The sequence below is a fragment of the Lipotes vexillifer genome, unplaced genomic scaffold (assembly GCF_000442215.2).
Source record: "Lipotes vexillifer unplaced genomic scaffold, Lipotes_vexillifer_v1.1 scaffold665, whole genome shotgun sequence".
In the NCBI taxonomy this organism is placed as follows: domain Eukaryota; kingdom Metazoa; phylum Chordata; class Mammalia; order Artiodactyla; family Lipotidae; genus Lipotes; species Lipotes vexillifer.
In genome coordinates this window covers 445,956-456,892 of record NW_006790302.1, presented here as the reverse complement: position 1 = coordinate 456,892, position 10,937 = coordinate 445,956, and the positions used below count along the sequence as shown (strand labels likewise).

Below are 10,937 nucleotides of genomic sequence, written 5' to 3'. Positions count from 1 at the left end.
GCAGGAAACTCTTCCCTCGAATGGAGCTCTACCAATGTAGAGCACAGGTAAAAGTGGAGATGCTCTGGTTTCAGGAGACCCCCGTTCTCCAAGGGTGACCCCAAGGCATCTCCCTGAACCCAGGGTTCCAGAGAACTTGGTTTGAAAAAGCCCACAAACAGCCGTTGAGAGCCCTTTAAATGCTTATACTTAGGACTGGTGGACAAATTGTATGCATATGGGCTGAACAAAAGGCAGTGGTTTGGTGGGAAAAACTTGGTCTTTGAAAACACAGAATCCTGACTCTCGCACTCGCTGCTCTGAAGTCTACAGCGAAGATGTATGCAAACCTCTTGCACTCCATTTCCTCATCTATAAAACAAAAATAATACCACGAACTTGCAGGGCTATCAGAAAGATCAGAGATGTACGCTTCCACCAGCATCTCCTTCGTGCTCAAACTGGAGCAGTCACAGTGCAGGCACAATTGTATTTAACTATATTCTTACTACAATCCTATAAGGAAGCAATAGTACTTACACTATTTTTTGTTATGTACGAGTGAGCCCCTCAGTTAAGTTGGGAAGGTCCAAAGTAAAGAAATAAAACAAATTTGGCCTCAGTAGATTTCATTATGATTTGCCACAAAGTTCATCAAGGACACTGAAAAGTTTCCATCAATTTGGGACACCTAGCTTCACAGTGTTACTAAATTATATGGTATTTCACTAAGTAGCAAAACCCAAATCATAGGGTGCATTGGACACTTATACCAACATTTCCCAAAGAGTCTGAGATGGTACATTATCTTTCTTTAGAGACTTCCTGGCACATACAATTTTCTTCTGTTGTAATCAATACTAAATTGAAAAAATGAAAAAAACTTTCCCCAGGTTAGGGCCCAGCTAACTTATGGCTCCTTGGGGTGGGGATATGAGGTTTTATTCTAAGCTCAAACAGATAAAGATATTCCCTCAGACCAGCCTCAATGCAGACACATCTCCCACCATTTAAAAAGCAGAGCAGACTCACGTGCCCAGACGTTCCTCGTGCTTTTTGCTGTCCTTTCCCCACACTTCAATGTCCAAAATGCCCATCCTGTCAGAGAAGTAGTGAAAGTCAAACTGTTCCTGCCACTGCGGATTTGCACTCTTACACAGTGTCTAGAAAACATGCAGTTATATTATTTATTTTCTTAAAATGGCATTCATTCCTACAGCAGCTACACATTCATTTCATTTCTAAACAGCAGAAGATCATAATTATGGTTATAATTGCTCTTATAAAGTTAAACTTTTCTTTTTGGAAACGAGAGGGACTTCAAGGTTTCGGGAACTGGCCAAACATCATACTCTTTTTAGCTGACTCCCCAGACTCACTAATTTATCCACCAAATTTGGAGAAACCCTGTTATCCCAAAAGAAACCGTAAATTTTATATATATATATAAAACACATACTTTTGATATATATATATTTATTATATAATATTTATTACACACATACAATAATGACTACTGAGATATGCTCTCTATATAATATATCTCAATAGACATTTTACAGGTGTTCTCTCTTATGAAAGATACTAATTGGTTAATCAGATGGAAGTAACATTTTTATTGGCACATCCATTCATTACTGGCTTAAGAACTATATGAATTAACAGTCTGGGGTCTTAATTAACATCTGTCAGATGTATTACATGAGAAACCCGTAACCTGTAGGCTGCTGCCTATTTTTAAATCCAAGTTTACTGAATCCCGTCACTAGAATGAGAGGAAGACTATGAAATTCCACTGCAGCCAAACCTAAAAATTAACAAGCGTGGTCTGAAAACTCCACAAGTGTTCCTGTGTTCTCCGAGAGTGATTTCAAATTGCTTGTGTGTTTGATTCATTGGCAGGACTTTCATTTTTGTTTCATTCACACAGAGATTCAATTTGTGAATAAAAAGTGAGCAAAAACGCAGGCCACTAAGTATCAGGACCTCAGGGCCAACTATTAAATCCTGGGGCCAAGTATCCCCGCATGAGAAAACAGGGACTGCTCAGACCTCAGCTGCAGCCAACATCACGTAACATCATTTACGCTGTTTTTCATCATCATCGGGCTTAAATATATCAGTTCACGGCATTTTGAAACCATGAAGAAAAAAAAAAAAACTATTAGACCACAAATTAAGTGTAATATTCCCCAAGGGGGAACGTAGCAGATACTGGACTAATTCCACACTTCCCCTTAGTCTAAAAGGGTGCATGTGCTTAGTGATGAATAATTTTTCTATAAATCCTTACCCTGACCCTGGATCGTTAAAGGAATCTTAGTGGAGAGCTGTGGTCATCCTGGATATACTCACTGTGAGGTACAGCCTAAAACTGCCTGGTTAAAATAATTATCTGTATATTTCTGCTGTAACTTGTCTTCAATTTTTTGCGTTTCTTATAATAAACGATTCTTCAATATGAGCTTCAATTCTCTACTCCTTGTGGAGTAAATGACATTTCATATTTGATTCTGCACTGAAAATTGTGCAGCAGAGAAAACCTCTTGCCCCCCTAAATCATTTTCTAACTAGCCTGCTTCAGTTAAGTCCTCTATACTCGAAAGCCCAAACTGCAGATATCCTCAGGCCTATTTTCAAAATCTTCCACTGATGTTTTTCTTCCTATGTGGCTTTTGGCAAATGACTTAACTTTCAAGTACCCTAGTTCCCTCAATCCATAAAACATAGGAAATATTTCTGTCTGACAGTTATGTAAAACTAATTAATTACCATGGTTTGGAGACTAGTGTTTTTGAAATAAAAACCACACCAAATTACTGAGATTAAAAATTAAATGGAAGTTGGATCAGCAGAATAAGATGATTGATTTTTAAAGACGGCTAAAAACAGCCATTACCTTTGGTCAAAACAAATCACTTTTAATACTTTTTAGAGAGTTTAAAAAAAATCACAGCAAAAAAACCCCCAGCAGCACTAGATGTCTATTTTTAGTGTTCATACCAACAAGTTAGAGAAAGCCCGGAGTACATAATTTTGAAAACATGTTTAGTTAACTCAAATATTTTAATCCAACTATAACATACTATACCATTTTATTTTTATACGATTTTGAAAGCATTTAGTAATCTTTTTCCCTCATTCTCTGAAACATAGTTTGCTTATTTTCAAAACAAAAATAAGCCATGCATTCAAATCTATTATTTAATAAGCTTTCTCTAGCTTTAGTTTAGTATATTAAAATAGATTATACTAAGCAATCAAATATCCATATTAATAGACTGCACCTATACAATTATTTTGTTTTCTGGGTTGCTCCTAATACAGTTAGGAGGGTTAAAAATAAATTCTGTTCTTGCGAAGTTTAGAGTGGGAAAACATTTTTTTCCATTGTTTTAATCTTAAAGATATTGTTCTCCTTAAGGAACTGACAGAACTTACCTTACTTTTATACCTCTGATCTCCCAGTTTTAACTGGACAAACATCTCTGTCATGCTTCCTCCTGAGACATTCTTTCCTTCCAACAAAGTTATACTTATAATCCCGTTCCAGAGTTGGTTCTTTTTCAAGAACTCTGAGAGCCGGAGGTTGCGTATCAAAGAGGACTAAAGCAAAAAATAAAGATAACATATAAACTTGCTGATAATTCTTGAGTGTGACTTTGGTGATCAGAGGAATTCCAGCTTTCAATATTTGATTAGAAATAGCACTCCCTGCCTGGTAAAAGTGTTAATATTCTTCACTGGCTTTGCAAACCTGCAATCACAGTTATGTGACTTCCTTCTCAAGCATTGGACTTGAAACATATAGCAAAGCATGAATTCGAACAACACTTGCATTTGGCACTGGCCTGTACTCCCACCTAGATGTGCTCTTTGGTAGGAATCCTTCAGCTGGGCCTTTGGCTATTTTAATAGTAGGAAGGGAAGAAAGGCATTCTGGGAAACAGAGATATAAGAACCAGACATTGCTTTTCAGGGAAACAAAATACCTCTGGGCATTTAGAAATTACGGTTTTGAATTTATCCTTCACACTTGAATCTGTCCCCACTTCCCTTTATTCCTTGGGCTACATCTAAAAAGCCTAACACCACTGTGAGATTCACAACTCCAGATATAGCCTGTAATCAGCTAGCCAGCCAAATGAGCTTTGCAGAGGGAAGGCTGCGTAAAGAGCACAGCCCCATGGCTGGGACCCAGTAGGGGTTCAGTAACTTGTTACCTTATTTTTTTTTCCTTTTCTACATTGTATTACTCACACACACCTTAAACAGAATATAGAAAAAGGCAAATATCCCCTATTATTAAATTATAAAGAGGCCAAGCACACTTTATTTTTAATTTCCATTATGTAAATTTTCGAACACACACAAAGATAGAACAACAAACCTCCATGTGCTTATTTATCAGATTTGACATTTTGTCAACCTTATTTCACCTATCCCTTCACTATTTTTTTTTCTGCCTGAAATATTTGAAAGCAAAATCCTTGTTTGTTTTTACATAAGAACCATGCTATGATCACACTCAACACAAGTAACCATGATTCCTTTAATACTGTTAAATGCCCTGAAGGTCTCAAGGTTAGTTTGTTTGAGTGAGGATACCCTACACGATCTGCAGGCTGCATTCAGTTGGCGGAGTTCATTCACGTTCTCTGTTCAATAAGTGAAATGGCACAGAGTGTGGACGGCTTGATTTGAGGGAGAAATAAATGGGCTGAAGAAGGTAGATGGTATCATAGTAAAGCAATGAATTTCTAACACTATATATTCATTCCTGTCATCTGCTCACTCTATCTTCGAGATAATTTAGGCATCAATTTGCTCGGTTTGATGACCAGTTAGTCACAATTTATCACAACAAAGAGTATGTCAGTGCCATGTTAATTACATGCCAGCTTACCTCATCCAACACACGTCACTCCACCACCCCTAATAAATGATGCAATAATGCCAAGTGTTTGGATCATTTTATGATTTCCTTAAACAAAATACTTTTAAGGAAATCTGTACTCCCAACTTCATTATCTGTGTTGCTTTTCTCTTGAAATTGGAATTCACACAAATGCACACACACACACACACACACACACACAAATGCACACATACACACAGGGGTTTGGAGGTGCTGAAACAGAGCAGGAAAGGGAGATGGGAAAATAAGTAATTTTTTTAAAAAAGAAAAAACCCTCTCCTCTGGAAAACATGAACAATTCTTTCTCTAACTTCTATTTGCAGTTGGGTTGTGGACAGAATATATTCAATAATGAAGGTGTATGAAATAAAGTTAAGTAATTTTATATGTGCTAAAAACAATGCACACCATCACAATATATAGACAGATACATATATAAATATGTATATAATCTATATGTGTGCATACAGATGTAGATACACTTAATACATTCTCTAGCTTAGTAAGCACATGGGCTGAAAATTTCTATCTTTAAAAAGAAAATGAGATTTTGATTCATATATCCTGCTGCACTTTGCTTTTATATGTTTTTTCTTCTTAAAGTTCGACTTGCCGACCAACAAGCTGAAGCATGACCTGTCCCATGGCTATGCTTCAAAGTTCCGACAGATATATTCCTCCCTAAACACTGCAACTATTTCAAAATCCTTTTTATAAAGAAGGGAGTAATGTCCACAAGGGATCAAAGGGCATCCTACAGTCTGGCAATTGCCTAAGAAAAATGGCAGTGCTTCCATGAAATATGCCCTAAAATAATTTTGCGGCTTGGTATGTCCTAATTTCAAATTGGATGTTTATCTTGGAAAGGCTTCTAACTTGTCCATAAAACAGCCCCACTTAGCTCTATGAGCTCTGTGAAAATGGAATCCAAAGCTGGTTATTAAGGGGGCCCAGAGATAGGTTCCATATGGCGGAACAGCATGGGAGGGCAAGGCAAAGGCCTACATCAGGCCCGGCTTGGCTGGAGCTCCTGATCTATCCACGGACACTCGTTGCATTACACTCTAACATCTGGATTATTGCTTGCAATGTCCCTGGGAAATATCCACTTTCCATCAAAGCTTTTATCTATCTCAGTCGGACTTTGAACATTTTAGTATTTAACACAGTCATGTTTGATGTGATGGACTTGCTCTTTGCTGTCCAAGATTTTTTTTTTCCTTACTAAAAGCGGGGTAGGAAAAGAGAAGTATTTATTGCAGAGTTCACAGATAGAAAAGGACACAGGATCATTATTCTACTTATTTCACCCTAAGTATTTCTGCAAAGTCCACTATAAGGTTATGTCCAAAAAAAGTTTCATTTGCGAGCGATGCAGTCTAGGATATGAGTATGAGCTTTAAAGACGTTTCTTAACTACCTTCGCATTTCTCTTCCACCCTTGAGACTTGTGATGAGGCTTAAGAGCAGGGTCTGTGGTTGTGGGCGGCATCCGGGCCATCCCATGTGTGCTCTGATGCAGATCTGGGCTCTCCAAATCTTTTGTGCTCGTCAAAAGCTCCCTTTCTCCCCACCATAAATCGACTCCTCCGCACTCACTCTGTTAGCTCAATAGCTCAGGTTTTCATGACCGTGCCCGAGCCCTATATGTGAAATTTGTCATCTTAATGCAGCTTGGAATGTGAAAGGAGAGAAGGAAATGACCCATCCAAAGGAGAAACCCACCCCACCTGAGCTGAAATAAACACCAGGAGATAGAGCAAAGCTTCTGGGTCCCGACCCTAATTTCTCAGCAGACATAATGGATAAAATATAGTACATCAGGGTTTTGTTATTTTTCTCCTTCCTCCCAGAGGATCAGAACCTTTTACTATTTCTACGTGGATTCATTCATAGGCTCTCTTCCTTGGCCCTCACCCCACCAAATCTACACCCAGAAAAAGTGACTTTCTTTTGAAACATGCAACTTAGTTATGACTAGTGAAAATAAGGTGTGATATTTAACTTTGAAACATATTAGCTTTTGTAAAAATGAAACAGATTCCAAAACATTAATATGCTTCCAGGTCACAAAAATTTCACAGGAAGGAAGGGAAGAAAGGGAGAAAGACTGAAAGTATAGGCTGTGGAGCGTCTGCTCACTTCCAACAGGTGCAGAATTCTCAGGAGTTTTTGATCTAGGAATAGACTCTCAAAACAGTGAATAGATTTTCCTTCCTGGGACATAAAAAATAGATTGCAGCTTGGCGACATGCATTATTTGAGGATTTTGGCCAAGTGGCATGCTGTGAAGACAGCAATGTAGACTCCAGTACCCTGATTCCCGGTGTGGCTACAAAGGAAACCCTGGGATAGTGGACATGTCAGCTCAATGCCTCCTGTCCGTCCCAAGCCAGGGAGAATAGCAGAGAGGTCAGGAGTAAAGAAGGATCCTGCTAGGAGGGCACAGAGTCCAGGAGCTGGGGCCATAGCCTACAGTTATCAAAAGCAATGTTATATTCAGTGATGCCACAGTCCATAACTAACTATGCTGACCAATACCACGGGGTAACAATTCAAAGCACTCCCTTGGGTGACAAAAAAAACACCAAAACATTAAAAAAATTAAAATTAAAAATAGGGGCGGGACTTTCCTGGTGGTCCAGTGGTTGAGGCTCCGTGCTCCCAATGCAGGGGCCCTGGGTTTGATCCCTGGGCAGGGAACTAGATCCCACATGCATGCCGCAACTGAGAGTCTGCATGCTGCAACTAAGACCTGGTGCAGCAAAATAAATTAATAAGTAAATATTAAAAAAAAAAAAATAGGGGCACTGAGAAAATGTTTTTACAAGGTTTTGGTACTAGGCCTACCTTACTGGTGCCAATTACTGTATGGGTAGCTTTTAGATCATCTCAGTGATGGAGATTTAAAAGTATGTGTTCCGATGTTGCCAATCCATCTTATTTTGACTCTCATTAATTATTTTTCCTGAGTCATTGTGAGAAAGTAGGGAGTCAAGGAGACAAATGCATGAAAAAAAGAAAGGAACTAACTTTGTAAGCAAAATGAGGAGTAAAGCAAGATTCCAACTATGTTGGCAATGCTTAGAAAAACTAAGGGAGAACATTCAGTCTATAAAAGGTTTCCCTGAAATATTCCTTCCAAGCTTTTTCAACATGTAAAACTACTTCTCATTGTCAACAGCTTTTGTAGCATATATGACATGAGAAGATCCATACATTCATGCAACAGGCTTCCAGAAAGCTGCTCCTCGACAGCTCCTTATATCATCTGAAGAGAACCCTGTAGGCATAAACTCTCCTAGAACTACACAAACATTTTTGCATAGGACATAAAGGAAGCCTTTTAAATTTCCCACAGGGGAATGGACATGAAAGATGAGATTTATATTTATAGATGAAAACTATTTCACAGTCCCAAGGATATGAATAATCTGTGTGCACAAAGACATTAGCTATAAAAGGATTATATTAAATTATTTTTTTTAATTAAAAGGGAATACCTCACTCCATGTTGGAACTTAAAAATAAAAATTAGACTAAGAGAAGATTTCTAAAAATTGATAAAGTCCATAAATACCCAATGATTCTCAGGGTTCTGGACTGAGGGGGGAAAAAATGAAGGCTATGTGATCCAACAAGGTTTTCCTTTTTGCCCTGACCTCTAGAAAGCTCAATATTAAATGCTGGGCTCATATACGATAATATTCATCAACTAGTATTTCTTGATTCACATGTGTCATCCTGCGGGCCTTCATGTCTGTGTTCCGTATTTCTATGTCTCTCCTTCACTTAAAATAGGTCAAGGGTACCCCTATACGAGACTGGGACTAGGGTGAGGCAAGTGAGGCATTCGGGGTGAAACATTTAAGGAGGTGCTCACTTCTCAGGCTTCTGCAAGGGCAGGGCTGGCCCCTGAGCCCGAGTGCCTTCTCATGTTTTACACCCCAGGCACCTCACCTGCCTCACCCTAATCCCAGCCAAACCTAAGATTTAGCAGTGCTCCCCACTGCTCTACAAGGCCTGCCCCTCTTACATCCCTGGCTTTGCCTCCTACTTTCCCTAGCATCCCACGCCATACCCTAACCCTCACCAGTGGCTCTCAAACATCACTATGCTTCTGAATCACCTGGAAGGCTTGCTAAAAGATGGCTGGGCCCCGTTTCGAGTTTCTGATCTGAGAGGCCTGAAATGGAGGCCCAACATTCACATTTCAGAAAATGTCCAGGTGACGCTGATGGTGTTGGCCCAGGGGCTCCCCTTTGGAACTGATAACAAAGAATTCGGAGCACTTGCCATGCACCACATTATTTTATAAATGTCCTGTCTCAATTCACTTCCTCCTCCTTCTCATCTGGTGAGATTCACTCCAGCTTTCTCAGTCCCCAGCCTTCAATCCACCCCACCCATCTGTAAAGCCAAGATAAGGGCCTAGTCTCTGAATACTCCCACCTCCTCACTCTCACCTCTCCTAATCCCTCATCAGTTATGATGGCCAACTCTTGTCTCCGAATTCTCAGTACAGTGTTCCTGACAATATAGTATGTGCTCAGTGAGAGGCTTTTATTTTATTTTATTTTTTTTAGCCAAAACTGAACCTAATGTCACTGAGAGGAGAGATCTGATGCAAAGTTTAGGAAGGAAGTGGCTCTGTTCTTCTGGGCTGGAGACACACAAGGTTTGAGAGTTCTAACAGGTCCAAGGTCTTACCTGAGCATGACTGAAGCTCACAGAAATGAGGAAAGCCTCTAGAAACCATTCTGCTCAGGGTAATGCTGACCTAGACTTCAAAACAAGGCAGTAGAAGCATCGGGGTTAAGATATTTAGACGTGTGCCCGTGCAGTGTCACCTCTAGATAGATAGGCAGGCATGTAGGTAGGTAGAGAGACAGGCATATAGACAGACAAATAAATTAGGTAGATATATAGATGAGCAGATAGAGATAGACAGGTATATGGATGTATATGGCTGTTTGGGGTATACCATTCTCCAATCCTTCAAATTTAACCAAGAAAACAAAAAAAGTAAAAGGTATTACTAAGGGTGGGCATTTGAGTTAAGAATGTGTCAAAATTAAAAGGAACCAAACAAACAAAAAGCATTCTATTAACTGGGAAAGTGGTCCAGGCACAATACTCTCAGTTTAGTTCTACAAATGGACCACACTTCTTGCAAGGGGTTTTGCTTGGGCTACTTCCTGGGCTTATAGCCAAAGAAGGGACATGGGTCCACCTAGAGAAAGGTATAGTGACAGAGGGCATTTACCAGTAAGGTGGGAGGAGTGGCATCTCTTCCAGTTTGAGCAGCTTCTTCTCAACCCCAAACTATAGGACAGACAAAACAATCATCCAAACTTCCTCCTGGTTCTTACCTGGGCTCTGGTCACAAAGCACGTCATGATATGTAGCTGGATAGATAGGTAGATGATAGATAGATAGATAGATAGATAGATAGGCAGACAGACAGCCAGAAAGAGCTTCCCTCCAAATTCTCTGACTGTCCTCTTTCAATTTAAGTTCCTCCACATTAAACTAACCTTGTGACAAGATACCCTACAGAAGCTAAATACGTTAAAACCACACTTCTAAAGCCACCGGAGTCCCAGCCCTGCAAAGTGCTTCAACCTGCAATGAGGTCTTCAGTGAACACATCTTGGCCCACGTGTCAGAAGCAAAATTGACAAGGTCAACCTGTATAACTGAATCAAAGGCAAAAGCACAACCACAATAATTTGCTGAGACTTCCCAGACTTCACTCATTTGGCCAGACAGCTAACCCACAGACACAGCCAGCCCCCGGGGACAGCAGCCTATGGGAGGGGTCACAACTGTCAAGGATGCCAAGTCACCCCCTGGCAAGACAGCGTATAGTCACAAGACCCAACCAGCATCCCATCACAGGCGGCTGCTGGGCGATGAGGCTGAGGATGAAACACTTCAAAAAGCCCAAGTGGGGGCTTCCCTGGTGGCGCAGTGGTTGAGAGTCTGCCTGCCGATGCAGGGGACGCGGGTTCGTGCCCCGGTCTGGGAGGATCCCGCA

The 10,937-nt window shown here is 40.2% G+C and overlaps 1 protein-coding gene across 1 annotated transcript in view; it reads right to left on the bottom strand.

Moving 5' to 3' along the window:
- Positions 1 to 10,937, bottom strand: part of MCTP2 (multiple C2 and transmembrane domain containing 2) — a 190,938-nt gene that overhangs the window by 127,072 nt on the left and 52,929 nt on the right. Inside the window, exons 8-9 of the mRNA XM_007463535.1 lie at positions 3,421 to 3,585; positions 1,012 to 1,142 (exon numbers count right to left, since the gene is read on the bottom strand). Of these exons, the coding sequence (XP_007463597.1) occupies positions 1,012 to 1,142; positions 3,421 to 3,585 (296 nt within the window). The remainder of the gene's footprint in view (positions 1 to 1,011; positions 1,143 to 3,420; positions 3,586 to 10,937) is intronic.